Source organism: Littorina saxatilis, linkage group LG14 (assembly GCF_037325665.1).
Source record: "Littorina saxatilis isolate snail1 linkage group LG14, US_GU_Lsax_2.0, whole genome shotgun sequence".
Lineage (NCBI taxonomy): Eukaryota > Metazoa > Mollusca > Gastropoda > Littorinimorpha > Littorinidae > Littorina > Littorina saxatilis.
In genome coordinates this window covers 24,436,817-24,455,589 of record NC_090258.1, presented here as the reverse complement: position 1 = coordinate 24,455,589, position 18,773 = coordinate 24,436,817, and the positions used below count along the sequence as shown (strand labels likewise).

The 18,773-nt window shown below is 41.1% G+C and overlaps 1 protein-coding gene across 3 annotated transcripts in view; it reads right to left on the bottom strand.

Annotated features, from left to right (window-relative positions):
- The window catches only part of LOC138947408 (uncharacterized), an 82,821-nt gene that overhangs the window by 6,690 nt on the left and 57,358 nt on the right, over positions 1-18,773 (bottom strand). The window contains exons 26-44 of one of the 3 annotated variants that reach the window (XM_070318867.1): positions 16,960-17,490; positions 16,203-16,331; positions 15,629-15,757; positions 14,943-15,071; positions 14,247-14,375; positions 13,046-13,306; positions 12,468-12,476; positions 12,306-12,413; positions 11,375-11,503; positions 10,805-10,924; positions 10,255-10,383; positions 8,427-8,687; positions 6,120-6,380; positions 4,871-5,131; positions 4,056-4,316; positions 2,707-2,826; positions 1,845-1,954; positions 1,167-1,228; positions 5-168 (exon numbers count right to left, since the gene is read on the bottom strand). In XM_070318867.1, coding sequence (XP_070174968.1) covers positions 5-168; positions 1,167-1,228; positions 1,845-1,954; positions 2,707-2,826; positions 4,056-4,316; positions 4,871-5,131; positions 6,120-6,380; positions 8,427-8,687; positions 10,255-10,383; positions 10,805-10,924; positions 11,375-11,503; positions 12,306-12,413; positions 12,468-12,476; positions 13,046-13,306; positions 14,247-14,375; positions 14,943-15,071; positions 15,629-15,757; positions 16,203-16,331; positions 16,960-17,490 — 3,303 coding nt within the window. Of the gene's footprint in view, positions 1-4; positions 169-1,166; positions 1,229-1,844; positions 1,955-2,706; positions 2,827-4,055; positions 4,317-4,870; positions 5,132-6,119; positions 6,381-8,426; positions 8,688-10,254; positions 10,384-10,804; positions 10,925-11,374; positions 11,504-12,305; positions 12,477-13,045; positions 13,307-14,246; positions 14,376-14,942; positions 15,072-15,628; positions 15,758-16,202; positions 16,332-16,959; positions 17,491-18,773 lie in introns of all 3 variants that reach the window. The other 2 variants (XM_070318865.1, XM_070318866.1) reach the window with 2 other exon arrangements.

Below are 18,773 nucleotides of genomic sequence, written 5' to 3'. Positions count from 1 at the left end.
ATACCTGTGAGGCCACTCACTGTCAGACTAGCATCTGCTGTTTGGTTGCCGATGGTTAGTTGACCTTGACCCAGGTTAATCAAGGCCAAGGTCAAATCGGAATTTCCGTCCGGGTGAGTTTCATTGTTGACAACAGCTTCGGCTTGGATGACAAGGCTGCCCCGTCTGCTGGGAAGACAAATAGTAGCAATAAGGGCCAATTTATACCTGCGCAGAGTCAGCAGCACAGACGACGCACTGCAGATTATTGATGCCGCGGTAGGGATTATGACGAGTACTTGGCCTGTTTTCTTTTCATGCAACGTCTGCAGTGCGTCGTCTGTCCTGCTGAAATTACATAGGTGAGCGCCGGGCCTAAGGGCGTTAAGTCGGACTCCGTTAGGAAGATAGTACTGTAGTGGTAGTCAAGGGTTGCGAAAGTTCCCAGCCGGGCCAGAGGTCAGACCATTACCACAGACCGTTAAACTAGGCGAGTGAACTGTCTGCATGTGGGAGTAATTAAGCTTGTGTACTGTGTGGCAGCTCGCTTTCTGCAGTGATAAAGCAGCCCGAATGTGCATGAGGAAATGAGTCCTCACAGGACTATGTGAAATAATATCCTTATCCGTATTGGACAGCGACCCTCTCCTGACCCGCGCTGTAATGTGCAATGCCAGATGTGGCTTACTGTTAGGTTTACGTTAACCACGAGTGACTTAAAGTCCCAAATGTAGTCAGTAGCACGTAGAGAGGTCTGCGTTGTTAGTACTATATGTTTATCATTAACCTACAGCAGAGAACCCCACGCCTCAACATCTTAAAGGCAGGTTAATACACAAACGAACTTGAAACTCCTGAACTTTTCAATTTATTAAAAAGGAATAAAAGAATTACAACACCCACTGCGTTAGTGTTAGCGATGCGACGATAGAAGGTCTTCCAGAGGTTACTATTTTATTATTTGATTTATGTACGACGTTATGTGTGCAAACCTCTGACAAAATAATATGTCTAACTTTTTGATCCAGTATGCGTGATAAATACAGTTGTTTCCCTGGCATGGTTCTCACACAAGTGAAATCTTTGTGACATTTTAAACAGATAAATCAAACGTAAATTTTTTAAATCGTTTGTAAGTTTTTGAGTACTCATGAGACCACAAGTATTCATGATAAAACACACGTTACCTGAGTGAAAGAATGATGACAGCAAATAGTCCCGGTACTTCAGGTTTCAGCTTGGTGTATAGCTGCAATAGCAGAAAAAATAGACTCTCCTAAAAACCCTGCATAATAGCCTTAATGGAGTGTTTTATAAGTACAGTTTTAATCATGAATAAAGTAATAGATGTAACACTTTATGATCATGTTTGAGATAAGGAAATTGAACAGATTTGCTACCGCTAATGTGTTCTTCATACATGTATAACCGATACTGTTGATAATAATATTTGTCTATCAGAAAACTTCTCCATGCAGAGCCTTTATTCTGTTTCCATTATACTTGTACGACCCTTCAGAGCCGGCAATGGCGCTCTTATTCGCTGAATTAAAGATTTGAGTACCTACATTCGAACGGCTTTCGTATGAAAGTGTTGTGTATGATTGCTAACACTGAAAAATAAGCCGATGGACAGAATCGGGACTTCAGCACAAGAAAGTTTGTTGACAGCAACCGTTATACTTTAAATTTACATGGTTTAATTACGACCGTTACGGATACTTTTTATTATATCATGTATGTCTAAAATACAGCACAGCGAATATATTCTGGACTTTTTAACATTAGATTCGACAAAATAACGTCTCTAAAATGGTTTCTCCCCTAATATACTTTAAATGTCCTACATCTTCATCGATACTTACAGCATCTTCTGCCGATTGTGTCCAGGTGATGTAAGTTGTGCTGTCAGGGTCAGACAACTCTGTCGGTGGTGTGATTGGTAGTGTCAGTGTCATGGGCACTCTTGGTAGTGCTGAAAAATAGAACATTGGTTACGTCACAGGAAACAACCTCAGATATATGACCAACCTTTGTATGGCATCAGAGAGGATAGGAGACATAACATACTTGGATGTCGCAGCTTGCAATCATGGCTTCCAAGCAGAACTAAAATGAGTTATCATATTCCATTAGGCCTAACAAAAAAGTTGGGTTATGGTAACCCGACCTAGACTAGATTTTTTCCATCCAACACTAAGCTTTTTGGTTTTGGTTAACAATACCTCCAGGAAAATGTCAAGGAATGTAAGGATTTTTGCTATCCAGACAGGTGTCCAGACAGGTGTCCAGACAGGTGTCCAGACAGGTGTCCAGACAGGTGTCCAGACAGGTGTCCAGACACACTCTATGCTTCGACATTTTGTTCTACTGTACGCTCTGCACAAATAAAATTATTTAAATAAGATTAGAATATAGCTGATTGAAGACCCACCCAACACATAAAAGTAGAGAAAATAGAAAACCAGGAAGACAACAAGGCGGTGGCCCAGGGGATCGAGGTCAAGAGTCAGCACCCTGTATGGGCCCGGGGAAGTAAGAGCATTTTTAGTGATTTTGGACACAATTTCAAGCCACTGCATAAACGGAAGTGTCCAAAACGAACACATCTTTCTGGTGTTCCAGACTGTTGTGAAATCCGCAAACTTATCCCGAAATCACTTCAAAATCCGGAATCGCGGATTTATAGATGGGAACATTCATTCCTGCTCATTCACACTCACAGACCTCTACAGTCGTTGCCAGAACCCAGATATCCGCGGTGGCAACCACACGTATAGGATCCCACGGTGTTAATGCATTCCTGTTCACAGTTGTTTTCCATAATGTCAGAACATTCGTCCGCATCTAAAAGTAAAAACGAGAATTCAACAAACTGTCCAGGACTGCGAGGTTGTTCATCAGGCGAATTCCTGAAAAAAACTGGCCAGGACTGCGAGGTTGTTCATCAGGCCAATTCCTGAAACAAACTGGCCAGGACTGCGAGGTTGTTCATCAGGCCAATTCCTGAAACAAACTGGCCAGGACTGCGAGGCTGTTCATCAGGCCAATTCCTGAAACAAACTGGCCAGGACTGCGAGGTTGTTCATCAGGCCAATTCCTGAAACAAACTGGCCAGGACTGCGAGGTTGTTCATCAGGCCAATTCCTGAAACAAACTGTCCAGGACTGCGAGGTTGTTCATCAGGCGAATTCCTGAAAAAAACTGTCGGGTTTTTATGGGTTATGGAAGAGTTTCTGTTCCTTGCTTTTCCACACAAACACTGAGGCAAGCTAAACGTCACATTGTAGGCTTGCCTCAGTTTTACTGTTCCTTGCTTTTCCACACAAACACTGAGGCAAGCTAAACGTCACATTGTAGGCTTGCCTCAGTTTTACTGTAAAAACGAAGGAAGGTAACTTTTCCTCAACCCATACACACTTGACAGGGTTATTTCTTCCTAAACCCATACACACTTGACAGAGTTATTTCTTCCTAAACCCATGCACACTTGACAGAGTTATTTCTTCCTAAACCCATACACACTTGACAGAGTTATTTCTTCCTAAACCCATACACACTTGACAGAGTTATTTCTTCCTAAACCCATACACACTTGACAGAGTTATTTCTTCCTAAACCCATACACACTTGACAGAGTTATTTCTTCCTAAACCCATACACACTTGACAGTTATTTCTTCCTAAACCCATACACACTTGACAGAGTTATTTCTTCCTAAACCCATACACACTTGACAGAGTTATTTCTTCCTAAACCCATACACACTTGACAGAGTTATTTCTTCCTAAACCCATACACACTTGACAGAGTTATTTCTTCCTAAACAAATACACACTTGACAGAGTTATTTCTTCCTCAACCCATACACACTTGACAGGGTTATTTCTGAACATTGTCTATTGAGAAAGAAAAAATAAATAAATATCCAAATCCCTTGAAAATCCGAATGAAACTATATGTCGAATGTTAAGAATAAAAAGTTTCAAAAGATACCAAACCATGAACAGGGAAATGTCATAATCTATAAACAGAAAAAGCTACACCACAGAACAACATGTCTTCTGTTCACTCACCCATGCAGCTTTGTGGTCCGTTGCTTGTGTATCCGATTTCACAGCCACAGCTATATCCGCCATCTTCGTTGATGCAGATCACGTGGTCATCAGAACAGTTGTGATGATTGGTCAGACACTCGTTGACGTCACTCTCACAGCGCGTTCCTTCCCATCCTGCCTTGCACACGCATGCGCCGTCAACGTTGTTACAGGACTCCGCATTAGTGGTGCATGTGCACTCCTGTGTGCAGTTTGGTCCGTACATATTAGCGGGGCATTCTGGAAGAAAGATTTAGGATGAGATAAAAGATATGATAAGAAAACTTTATTGGCCATTTTCACGTTCACACAAAGATGGAAAATGGTCATTTAATTAGCAGCACATTGCATTGACGAGGGTTACCCTCAGGACGGTAACGAATACGATTCAAATATCTTTTTATGTGCTGTAAAATTACAGTTTGCAAAATAAATATACGTCATGAATAGAATAAAGATTAAAAAGAATAACGGTTATGTATTATTGCCAACAGCTGTACATCATAACGTCAGAGCATTCGTCCACATATCAAACCCAGAGATAGATAAAGAGGAGACGGATTGCTAACGTGATAAGAACCAAGAAAGACTTAAAAGCAAACACACGACTTTATTGAATGTAACGTTTGATATCTAACAAATGTTTCAGGCATTAACCCATCTTGCTTTGTTTAAACCCTTAATCTAGATGTGAGGGTTTATAAGATGAGAAATAACAAATAAACGGGAAAACGTCGTCAGTTATGATTATACACACAGATAAAAATGGAAACAAATTAAATCTTTCCACTGACCGATGCAGCTTTGTGAGTCGTTGCTTGTGTATCCGATTTCACAGCCACACTTATATCCGCCATCTTGGTTGATGCAGATCATGTGGTCGTCAAAACAGTTGTTATGATTGGTCAGACACTCGTTGACGTCACTTTCACAGCGCGTCCCTTCCCATCCTGCCTTGCACACGCATGCGCCGTCAACGTTGTTACAGGACTCCGCGTTACTGGTGCAGGTGCACTCCTGTGTGCAGTTTCGTCCGTATGTATTAGCAAGGCATTCTGAAAGATGTTTAGATAATATAAGATAGGATACAATACGAATAAGATAAGATGAGATAAGATAATATAAGATAAGTCCATTTAATGTTTACACAAATATGACGAATTGTCTTTTAGCACCCCATCTTTATAGGTTAGGATCAAAACGCTCTTATGTGTTCTTTTTGAATACAAAATATGCACGCGCCATGAACGAATTCAAGATAAATGTGAGAAAAAAACAGAGAAAAGTGTTGATGCATTCTCGCGAACAGGTGTCCAGATCATTCTTAACATCTGAAACCCATAATTTATGAAAACATCCAAAGCTTCGGTAAACATTAAAACAGATAGACAGCTAACTCGTTTAAACCAAAAACCAAACAATGAAAATACTTTTATGAATGGATAATTTAATATCTGTTAATGTTTTCGTAAGCAACCGATCTTGTCTTAAATTTCAACACACCCAATTTTGACACATTTCCAAAAAATATCATTAAATATCTGATGCACTTACATTAAATTGGTTTGCTTTTGTGAAATATTTGATTCTTAAATGTTTCTAATTAACATAACATGTACGAGGGTAAATTTAACACATAATCCAAATATTTTCAAAGAAATTGGTATATTATTGGATTTCGGAAAAAGTTTTGCTCTTTGAGACACCAACACACTTTTGGGTGGGGTTGGAAACACACTTCCAGGTAGAAAACGGTTCATGGGAAACAACTCATCCTTTCTGGCCTATTTAGCAAACTGGCAGTGGAAACGATTGCCTCCCTTTACCGTCTCTGGTGTCTGTGAATTGTTTTTAATACATTTTTCTTCCTACCGCCAGTATACTGGTGCTATGTCGTTTCTACATATTCAAAGTTAGAAAGTGAAATCATGAAAACGTGAATTTTTAATATTTGTTTTTTAAACAGGAGTTGCAAATGCGAGCTATAACATATATGTTAAAAAACCCACATATCAAACCGAAGAAAAACAAAATGTCACTGACCTATGCAGTTTTGTGATTCGTTGCTTGTGTATCCTACATCGCACCCACAGCTATATCCACCAACTTCGTTGATGCAGATCACGTTGTCATCAGAACAGTTGTGCTGATTGGTAAGACACTCGTTGACGTCACTCTCACAGCACGTCCCTTCCCATCCTGCCTTGCACACGCATGCGCCGTCAACGTTGTTACAGGACTCCGCATTAATAGTGCAGTTGCACTCTTGTGTGCAGTTTGTTCCGTACATATTAGCAGGACATTCTGAAAAAAGTGTTAGTGATGTTAACAAAATATACAGTCGCCCTGAATCAAATCACGATAAGAAATATGAGAGCCCTCTGAAAAACTTGAAGGAAAATGTTTTAGATAAAATAAGATAAGATCAGTCCATTTTCATGTTTACACAAAGATGACAAATTGTCTTTTAGCACTCCATCTCACCACTCAGTGAGACACACATAACGCTAACAATCAAAACGCTCTTAATCGTATGTGTTCCTTTTGAATAGAGTTTACAAAATATGCCCGCGCCATTAACGAATTCAAGATAAACAGAAAAGTGTTGATACATTCTCGCGAACAGGTGTCCAGAGCAGTCTTAACATCTGAAACCCAGAATTTACGAAAAGAACCAATCCGTGGGTAACAATAAAAACAAATCGTCAGCTAACTTGTTCAAACCAAAAACCACACAATCAAAATACAGTTACGTTGATGAAAGGATAGTTTCATAGATATGAAATACATTTTTGTTATCAACCGATCTTGTTTCATGAGAACTTCTATTCAAGTTAGAAAATGAAATCATTAAAACGTGAGTTCTAATTAAAAACAAAGAAACCAGGAGTTGTAAATGCGACGGTAAACTAAAACGAGTAATAATATCATATCAATATATATATACGGCTTGTGTGTGTGTGTGTGTGTGTGTGTGTGTGTGTGTGTGTGTGTGTGTGAGTGTGAGTGTGTGTGTGTGTGTGTGTGTGTGCGCGCGCGTGTGTGTGTGTGTGTGTGTGTGTGTGTGTGTGTGTGTGTGCGTGCGTGTGTTCGCGATGCACGGCCAAAGTTCTCGATGGATCTGCTTCAAACTGATTTAGTGGGCATATTCAGGTAGACCCCGGACACAATCTGGTCGATGATGTTCAACTCGTGCTCTAAGCGCGGTGCGGTGAACCGATTTTGGTTTTTCTGTAGATCCATTCCCAGTAACTCTTCCTTATCTTCTCCAGTGTTTTGCGCGTTTATCTCCCTTCCTTCGTGTGGCGTCAATCACGTACGGTATTTGCAAGAATACGGAATGAGAAAGAGCTTCTTCAAAATCTGAAGTTTGATCTTCCGATCACAGCTACGGTATCATCCTGAACTCAGGTCAAAATGAGTACGGCTCATTCTCTGAGATAACTGGCGATAGCCGTTGAGCGATGACTGATCTATCTATCTATCTATCTATCTATCTATCTGATCAGAATGCTACGGTATGACAAGCAGCTTCAGATATTCCCGTTACTATTTTTAGAAGGTCACTGTCCAGAACGTTTACCTTGCACCCGTTGTCCTCACTGTAAAAGTGCAAAGGTCGAATCTATTTATAGCCACGCGAAAAATCCACTGTGCCAAGGGAAACAATCTACGCAATTCAACGACGTTAGGTTGCTGAAGCAGCAGTAGCTTCCCTTCTACTTGAAACCTGCCGAGTTATCAATATTCGTGTACAAAATCCCTCCCATCTTCAAAATAAAAAAAAGAAGAAGTTAGTTTGGTATATTGACAGGTTTCATCCCCGCCCCGCATTCATCCCCGCCCCGCCTCGCCCCCCCCCCCCCCCCCACCCTCCCTTACGAAACTAAACACTTTTTTTTCGGCTCCACTTCTTCACTTCCTTCACTTCCGCCACACGACGAAAACGAATCTAAGCAGCGCTTTTCTGCACAGGTAGTACATCTAAGTATTGCAATTCGTGTACAAAATCCCTCCCACCTTCAAAATATTGCCACTAATACTACCCCTCCCATCGTAAATATTCATTGCAACCATTAATAGTCAGGAGCTTTGCCGGTGTTTCTGTGTCTGTCTTAAAAAAGATCAAATCACTTTCAACACTGTGCCCTTTTCTCTTTCAGCGACAACATGGCTTACCAACCACCACCGCATTGTAATCTCTTGCGAGTCATTCAAACTGGTCGATGAAAATTGTCAACACGTGCTCTAAGCCGGCGAACCGCCACGCTGCATACTCTGTCTCGCGATTTACCCGGCGAAGCCGGGTATTCATCTAGTATATATGTATATAAACAAAATGTCACTGACCGATGCAGCTTTGTGATTCGTTGCTTGTGTATCCTATGTCACATCCACACATATATCCGCCATCTTGGTTGATGCAGATCACGTGATCATCAGAACAGTTGTGCTGATTGGTCACACACTCGTTGACGTCACTCTCGCAGCGCGTTCCTTCCCATCCTGCCTTGCACAGGCATGCGCCGTCAACGTTGTTACATGACTCGGCGTTAGAAGTGCATGTGCACTCTTGTGTGCAGTTTAGTCCGTACATATTGGTAGGACATTCTGAAAACAAAACAAGTCGCGTAAGGCGAAAATACAATATTTAGTCAAGTAGCTGTCGAACTCACAGAATGAAACTGAACGCAACGCAACGCAGCAAGACCGTATACTCGTAGCATCGTCACTCCACCGCCCGTGGCAAAGGCAGTGCCCGTGGAATTGACAAGAAGAGCGGGGTATTCGTTGCGCTGAGAAGGATAGCACGCTTTTCTGTACCTCTCTTCGTTTTAACTTTCTGAGCGTGTTTTTAATCCAAACATATCATATCTATATGTTTTTGGAATCAGGAACCGACAAGGAATAAGATGAAAGTGTTTTTAAATTGATTTCGAAAAAAAATTTGGATAATAATTTTTATATATTTAATTTTCAGAGCTTGTTTTTAATCCGAATATAACATATTTATATGTTTTTGGAATCAGCAAATGATGGAGAATAAGATAAACGTAAATTTGGATCGTTTTATAAATTTTTATTTTTTTTTACAATTTTCAGATTTTTAATGACCAAAGTCATAATTAATTTTTAAGCCACCACGCTGAAATGCAATACCGAAGTCCGGGCTTCGTCGAAGATTACTTGACCAAAATTTCAACCAATTTGGTTGAAAAATGAGGGCGTGACAGTGCCGCCTCAACTTTCACGAAAAGCCGGATATGACGTCATCAAAGACATTTATCAAAAAAATGAAAAAAACGTTCGGGGATTTCATACCCAGAAAATCTCATGTCAAATTTCATAAAGATCGGTCCAGTAGTTTTAGTCTGAATCGCTCTACACACACACACACACACACACACACACACACACACACACACACACACACGCACAGACACACACACATACACCACGACCCTCGTTTCGATTCCCCCTCGATGTTAAAATATTTAGTCAAAACTTGACTAAATATAAAAAGGAAATACAGAATATGCATGCGCCTTGAATGAAATCACGATAAACCCATTACAGCCCTCTTTAAAGTCTTAGCTGATACTACTAGAAATAGTACATTTAATTGGAAGAAACTATGCTTCTTGTATAGCAGCGAACGGACAGGTATATCAAATACATAGATCACGAACAAAATTGAACTGAAGCTTGTTTGTCAGATTTTACAACAACAAGTTTGTGGAAAATACTTCCTGAACATTGTAACATGCAAAAGTAGAGCTACACGATTACATTTTTTTTTCTTTCTGTGATAGCATACAGTATACTTAGACAAAATGCTACACATTTGCTTATCTCTTTGTTTTGTTTGTTGTTGTTGTTGTTGTTGTTGTTGTTGTTGTTGTTGTTGTTGTTGTTGACTATCCGTGACATTGTCACTTATTGGAGCCATGATATAATATTATGTAAGCGTTAGCTTGAGTCCATGTTTTCTTCTTTCTGTATTAGTCCATAATGCCTACGCGTACGTTCAATACATTTCTTATTCAAACCAAAATCCCAGTTCTTCTTACACAAACAGCGAGTGAACGAAAGGGGAGTGTGGCTAAGCTTACATAGTAGTCAAAATGCATCCCACTCTGACGTCATAAAAATCAACGTCATCAAAACTATGACGCACCTCTACACGTTTGCTGGTCACTGTTGAGAAGATATCCGTCGTCACAACCACACACGATGGAGGTGCCGTCACTGCTTTCAGTACAGTTCTGCTCACATTCGCCACCCATGACAGCGCAAAGATCTTCATCTGTGGGAGAACATGATAAACCTACAGGTAACTATGATAAATGTATTATCTGTTATGTGCGAGCAAAACAAAAAATATCTGTAACATGATATGAGCTTCTTCTTCTTCAGCTTTCGATGATGCCATGATGTGAACAACAATGCATTACCTTAGCATTAATCTGGCTAAATCCTAGTTGCTAGATCAGCTACTGAGATTAATTTGTTTCTCACACCATCAAATGTATCGTGCTATAAACCAAACACTGTTGTTTTTTGCTTGTTTGTTAGTTCGTTTATTTCGTCATTTTCTTCTATACTTTTCAAATATTATTTTGCTTCGTACACTTTTAGAAAAAAAAGAAGCTAAATGAGCATTGCTGTATACAAAAAAATAATAAAATCAAACTAATGATACAAAAGAAGGGGACCTGAAAGCTCACCCATACGTTCACAAGTGTTGTTGTCCGCAAGCTGATAGCCATTGTTACAGAAACATTTCTCTTCACTGCAGCCACCGTTTTCTGTCGGGCAATCTGTTCTGTTGCATAATGCTGTGGACGCTGTGACGAAAATAAAATGTATATAAGTGTGTGTGTGTGGACGGAGGGGGGTACGTGTATATATATATATATATATGTGTGTGTGTGTGTGTGTGTGTGTGTGTGTGTGTGTGCGTGTGTATGAGTGCGTGTGTGTGTTGGTTGTAATGTAATTGAGAGCGCGAGAAGGACAGAGTGAGGGACATAGAGACACAGAGAGAGTGAGAGACAGACAGACAAATAAACGGACAGACAGACAGACAGACAGAAAGCAACCACGCGTACGTCAATGTATGTACACGCATAATCACGTGTGTGAGTCCCACACTACCTGGAAATGTGCACGCAAACGTATTAGCTTAATATGCTTTTTTTAGTTTCAGATTCACATTCCCCATATTTTTCCAAAACTGTTTTCTAGTCAGAATAAAGATCACAGTCAAAATCCAAACATATCATAATACAGCTTACCATTGCAAGTGACGTTATCACTTTCGAGTACGTAACCGATGACGTTACAAGAGCAACGGTAAGATCCTGGTGTGTTGTCACAGCGCTGTGTGCAACCATTGGTCACCGACACCGCACATTCGTCAATATCTACATAACGAGGAAAACAATGTTTTACATACGATTGAATAAACATTTTCAAATAAGTTAGTCAACATACTAATCATCCTCGCCATGTTATTGTGCGCGTAATATCAATACCTCTTTAAGCTAGCCGCTCGTTGAGTAGAGCAGCGGTTTGACAGCAAAAAAAGCCTACATGTCTCCACCAATCAAACAAGCACTGGCTCAACCGTCCGATGCAGGTATCAATGAATTAATTAACCATAAATTGTAGAATAATCGACAAATACAATTAACAAATCAATCAACCGACCAACCTATGAATGCATTATTCAATCGATCAATCAACCATCAAATCAAGTGTCTATCCCTCCATCTACCCAACCAACAATTACCAAGCAATTAATCCATGAACCGATGAATAAAGGAATGAATCAACGAAACAACTAGTCTATCAATCCGTCTATCCAACCAACTATCTATCATTCCGTCTATCCAACCAACTATCTATCATTCCGTCTATCCAACCAACTATCTATCATTCCGTCTATCCAACCAACTATCTATCATTCCGTCTATCCAACCAACTATCAAGTAACAAAGCAATAGATCAACCCACAAAACAAGTAATGGATCAATGAATCCATCAACTATCCAGTCCATCCATCCATCCATCCTTCCGTCTATCCAACCAACTATCAAGTAACAAAGCAATAGATCAACCCACAAAACAAGTAATGGATCAATGAATCCATCAACTATCCAGTCCATCCATCCATCCATCCTTCTATCCATCCATCCATCCATCCATCGAATTGATCAGCCTTACCGACACAGGTGCCTGCAGTGTCGTTGAAAGAGAACCCTTCGTAACAAAGACAGCGGTAACTACCAGGAAAGTTTTCACACTGCTGTTCACACGGACTGTTCTCACACTGCTGTTCACACGGACTGTTCTCACACTGCTGTTCACACGGACTGTTCTCACACTCGTTCACGTCTGAAAAATAAAGACAAAATATGACCATGAAATTGATATCGTCAGAGGACAAGCGGTGTCATATTATTGATTGTTGCTGTTATTGCTGGCATCAAAGCTGATTTCAGAAAAACAAATAACTAAGCAAGTACCAGGCTAAAAAGTGAATGTCATGGTGATCAATTTAATGAATAAATAATTATTATATAAGTATTTGAATTTGAATAAATGAATAAAACGATAAATGGGTGATCTTTCTTCTTCGTCTTGTCGTTCTCCTTTACACTTGGAGTCCAGCTCTCAGTTCTGTCTCCAAGTGTCATGCTGGCTGATGGGTGATCTTTGAAAATGATCTCTTTTTTTTAACTCTACATAGCACCATCTCAATAGTAATAACGTGCTCGCTCTTTGTTTCTTTCGGACAATCGTTTCTTGAATTTAGTAACTGATGTAGACTATTTCCCGTACACAGAGACACACAAAAACATACCTCGAGAAAAATACCCCAACCACAAATAAAGGTACACATACAGACAGACATACACACACGAATGTCCATTTGGCACTAAACAAATATTGATGACAATTACCTTGACACCCGTTACCGACGTTTTCGTAACCCGGTGCGCAGCGACATTCATATCCCCCCTGAGAATTGACACAGAAGGCATTTTTCGCCAGGCACTCTTCTTGGGTCTGCACCGTGTCGCATTCATTGATGTCCTGACCGCACCGCTCTCCCGTCCATCCTGATTTGCATACACATCCGGTAGTGACGTCACAGCGGGAGGCGCCAAGGCCACAGGCACAGGACTTTGTGCAGTTCTCTCCGTAGGTACCAGTTGGGCATGCTTGATGGAGGTGGAAGAGGTAATCTCTCATTTTAAATTCGCATCAAATTAGTGCCTTAAAATCGTTTCTGGAATTGTTATTGATAAAGGTATTTCTCAGATTGACAACTGTGTCAGTTACAAAATGAATTCAACATAAAATGTCCACTCTGCAGAGAGTTGGTTCAGGCTATTCATTGTGTATATGTGCGCTAAAGAACAAAAATGCTATGAGCGTGTGTAAAAACCGTGACGCATCCATGGCGATTTGCTTGATGGTTTAAACAGATCCCTCCTACCTGTAAGTCAGATTTCAAACTTCTAACAGCGTGTCCGCGACGTTCCCCCGGACAAGATTTTTACCTTTATAAACGAGATCAAGGTTTTTTTAAACAAGATTTAAAGTAACAAGTGTGAACAGACCTGAGACCTTGAAAACCTTCTTCATTTTACAGCAAGAGACCTAATTGTAAATATAGTTTAAAACACCAAGATTGCCGTGTGCACTGAGAAAGGAAGGACATTTTGATCAGTCCCGCATAACCATATCGGTTGAACGGACGTTAAACAAAATGTGACCCTCCACCACGGAATGAGTCACATGTCACCTTTGCATGATTTTCATATTTTTTTACATTTTCCTAAAGTGTTTTTTATGCTCTATCCAGTGGTGAACACCGTTTTTAGAAAAGAGCGAAAACTGTTTGAGTTATAAGCCTGTGACTAAGGTGACCCTCACACTTTTACCAGAAACTCCCCGGACTTAAATTAAGCCTAGCGCAGAACCGCGCGAGGTGACATGCGACTCATTTTGTGGTGGAGGGTCACAAATGTACATGGAGCATATGGATCAATCCAAATATACAAAAGCAAAAAGGGGGATAACAAATTCTACTTTCTCAAAGTCAAGAAAGTAATTGATCCTAAACCTTGACAACAAGAAAATATCCATATAACTCACGCAGACAGGTGAGTCCATCATTGTCCAGCTTTGAGCCAATGGGACAGCGACACGCGTACCCTCCCTCAGTGTTGATGCACACACTGTCGGCACTGCAGCCCGAAGTTCCCAGGATGCATTCGTCTTCGTCTGAAAATAGACAACGTGTGAAAGGCAAACATGATAATTCGATAGAACAAACTATCTAACTTGGCACCACTGAATATATGTCACCAATGCATGGCTGTTCATGCACAAATGTAACATAACGCAAACCTCAACATGACTGAAAGTCTGTAGCAAAGAAAAAAAATTGGCCATGGAACAAGACATCTACCTTGACAAGACTGAAGGCATGACTGGCAAAACAGAAGTGCAGGATAAGACCTACTTTAACAAGACTGAAGGCATGACTGGCAAAACAGAAGTGCAGGATAAGACCTACCTTGACAAGACTGATAACAAGTACCCAAGGCAAAACTGACCATGCGGACATAGAACAATGCATTTACCTTGACAAGACTGAAGGTATGTACCAATAGCCTAGCCGTTTATGCAACACTGCAACATTATATAACACCAACATGACTGAAAGTTTGTAGCCAAGAAAAAAAACTGACAATTCGGACACAAAACAAATATCTACCTAGACAAGACTGAACAATATTATGTACTCAAGGCATAACTGATCGTACAGAAGTGTAACATAACACCTACCTTGACAGGACTCTTTGTCGGTACCCAGAACATAACCAGTTCTACAGAAACAGAAGGCGCGGTCACCATCGTCCAGCGAACAGCCATGGTCACAGTGCAGCCCTTCAAACTCGGCGCACACATCCTTCACTGCAACAAGCAATACATCATTACCGTGACTTCTTGTCTTGACTTCGAAAACGAAGATCTGATAAACAAAGCGAAGTCATTTTCCGTTTTATTCCACTTCGTTCTGTTTTTTGGCACTTCGTTCCAGGACCGAGAGGACAAAAAGCGGAAATGTCCAAATACTCTGATTTTGTTTAAATATGGGAAGAGCTCTCAATCCTTACGACACGTGCAATAGGGTAAGTGAGAGTTATGCGGAACCTGTCTCCTGGCACCTCCTGGAGAGAATACCAAGTATTGAAATGAACAAGCGACTTTCATCCTTAAAACAGGATGACTGATAGAGGGAAGGGTTTGCTGTAACATTGAGTAGTCTTTAGGAAGACCGAAGTAATATGCCTTCTCGAAAAATTACTTCATTTGAAAATGTTTAATGTTCCGCTTACCCAAAGTCGATTTATCGAAAAAGACAAGCCTCTCAACAAAATTGTTGGACAAATGGTACGAAAAACTAAGTACGAATGTACATTGTAACTCAAATGATCTATACTGAAATTCAATCAAAAAGCAAGCCTCACCCTGACTGCAGGAAGCCCTGTCGACGTTCAGCCTGTAACCATAGCGACATTGACAGGTGTAGGAGCCAGGGACGTTGCTACACTGCTGTTGGCACTGGTTCTGACTGGTGCTGCCACACTCGTCTAGGTCTGGAGACAGATATTTCAAGGTTTTGTGTGGGGGTTGTGTTGGGGGAAGGCGTGTGTGCGTGTGTGTATGTGTGTGTGTGTGTGTGTGTGTGTGTGTGTGTGTGTGCGTGTGTGCGTGCGTGCGTGCGTGTGTGCGTGCGTGCGGGCGTGCGTGCGTGCGTGCGTGCGTGAACACCTGTGAGGGTTTTGTTTTTTAAATAGAATATTTGCATGACTCAAACTTACATTCAAACTCGACTATGCTAGGGCTTATGTTCTAAAATATTGTAGCAAATGTTTATTTAACATTTTCATAATATGCTTCAGGTAACACAAATTGGCTTGTTTTGTAAATATTGTAGCATAAAGACAGGTTTTGTTTGTTTTAAAAGTATCGTTGCAATACAATATTTTTCAGCCAACGAACTTTAGCTAGTTTTGTATCAACATAGGAACAAAGTCATACCAGTGCATGTTCCGTTCACACGGGTGTATCCGTGGATGCACGTGCAGTAAAATGAGCCAGGAACGTTGTGACACTGTTCTAGTTCTTCGCACGTGTTCAGCGTAGACTTCTCACTGCACTCATCCACATCTGCAAACGAAAATGGCCAGGTTAATTACTCTCTCGTACCGATCTGTTGCTCAAACCAATATAAAATGTTCTAAATATAATGTCAAATGTTGAGGAAAGACACTTTACATAACCTTGATATAAAGAGCGAAGTTCTGCACCACAATCTCAGATCTGGCCAGGCTATTACATGGGATAAAACCGACCCTCCACTTGGAAACATACCTAAAATCAATCCTGTGGAGCTTTGGAGTTTGAATTGATTGTGCCTGTTGACGTACAGCAGTGGCTTTTCCATAAGTAAATCACAGCACATGTCCCGCTTTGCACAGAAATCGTCCAGATTGTTGGCATGACTTCATGCGCTTATCCCAAGTAAAAGCCAGGCCAAATCTGGGACGGTAAGCCAAATCATTTGCAAATTGAAACCTATTTTCAAATTGGAAGGACTTTGTCTTGAAAGAAAATTGCCCATGATTAAAAAAAAGGGGGGATTCAATTTTCCAAGAATTGTGCCCAAGCTCTTTGAAGAGCTGTTTCAGATAATCTTTGTCTGTGTCTCTGTCTATGTGTGTTTTCCTCTACAGAAGGGGCAGTTTTCTCAAACACTCTTGAGAATCTGGTTGTTGTCATCTGGTGTCAGTCTTACCTTGGCAGACACCCTCGGAGTTGTCAGTGTAGCCGTCAGGACAGAGACAGGTGTAAGACCCGTTGTTGTTGACACACCGCTTGCCCTCCCCGCACACATCCGGGCTCTCCTCGCACTCGTTGACGTCATCCTGACACTGACTTCCGGTCCAGCCTGACTGACAGACACAGCCAGTGACGGGGTGACAGCTTAGGCCACGCCCACTACACTCACACGTGTGACGACACTCCGGTCCGTAGCGAAGTTTGGGACAGGGGTTGCACGTGCGCTGGTCGCTGCTCATCACGTGACCTGTGTAGCACGTGCAGGCGAAGCTGCCCTGAGTGTTGGTGCAAGACTGGCTGCACACACCCTCCGAGCATTCGTCTCTGTCGACGCACGATGTGTTATTCGCTGGATCCAGCGTGTAGCCGTTGAAGCAGAAGCAGTGTGGGACAGAGCTGCCACTGCTGTCTGTGGTGGGGGTGCAGCCGTGGTCGCAGCCAGCGCTGGCACACAAATCTCTAATGGTGCTGTTTGCTTCACAGCTCCCTGTTTGAAGAAACAAATGTGAAAAAACATGAGCTGTTTAGAACCTTCTACCTTTGAACCTTCTACCTTAGAACCTTCTACATGTTACTGTGACAGACATACACGAAACTTGTTTTAATCATAGCGACTGACATGTAAACCAATCGGTCACCGGGTAACCATAAAGGATGAAGGGACGATACAAAACAAAACAAAAACCACAGTTTCCTGACTTACAACTGTGACTCAAAGATGTAACTAGACGAGCACACTCTCTGTTGACTTCCCTTTATTGTTCTTTAAACCTTTAACAAATTCGCATTGATAGCCTATGCCAGGGCTCCCCAAATTGTGCGTCGCCTTAGAAGTAAAAACAAGTGCTAGAAGTTCATGAAGAGGGTCCCAGGAAATACTTAACCTGAGAAAAGCGGGTCCAATAAAGGAACAGAACATTATAATGCTGAAAGCGATATTTACACAATATATGTCTTTGGCCTGCCGTCAAAAGGAGAAGTTATATACACAAAGTACTTGTGGCCTAGAAATCAACGCTATGTACACAAGTCATGACTTTTTTGACTTGTGTATATAACTCACCCCTGCGGACCAAGATATATACACAAATACGTGTATATGTTACAGTTAATCTGGGAAACCAGGGAATACGTGTATTGTAATACATGAATTAACTGACGGAAAAAACAGTTAATGCATGTATTACCTAAAATAGTTTAGTTAATACACGTGTTCCCTGGTTTCACAGATTAACTGTAACATATATAGGCTTACATGTAAATGTATAAATAGTTTTTGTCAGCTATTTACACAAGTACTTGTATGTAAACTAATAAATAGTCTTTGCAAGCTATTTACACAAGCACTGGTGTCAAATGCGTGGTCAGCGAGACAGAGTTTTTTTACACAAGCACTGGTGTCAAATGCGTGGTCAGCGAGACAGAGTTTTTTTTAACACAAGCACTGGTGTCAAATGCGTGGTCAGCGAGACAGAGTTATTCAAGTTACACAAGCACTGGTGTCAAATGCGTGGTCAGCGAGACCGAGTTATTTACACAAGCACTGGTGTGAAATGCACGGTCAGCGAGACCGAGTTATTTACACAAGCACTGGTGTGAAATGCGCGATCAGCGAGACCGAGTTATTTACACAAGCACTGGTGTGAAATGCGCGGTCAGCGAGACCGAGTTATTTATACAAGCACTGGTGTCAAATGCGTGGTCAGCGAGACAGAGTTATTTACACAAGCACTGGTGTCAAATGAGTGGTCAGCGAGACAGAGTTATTTA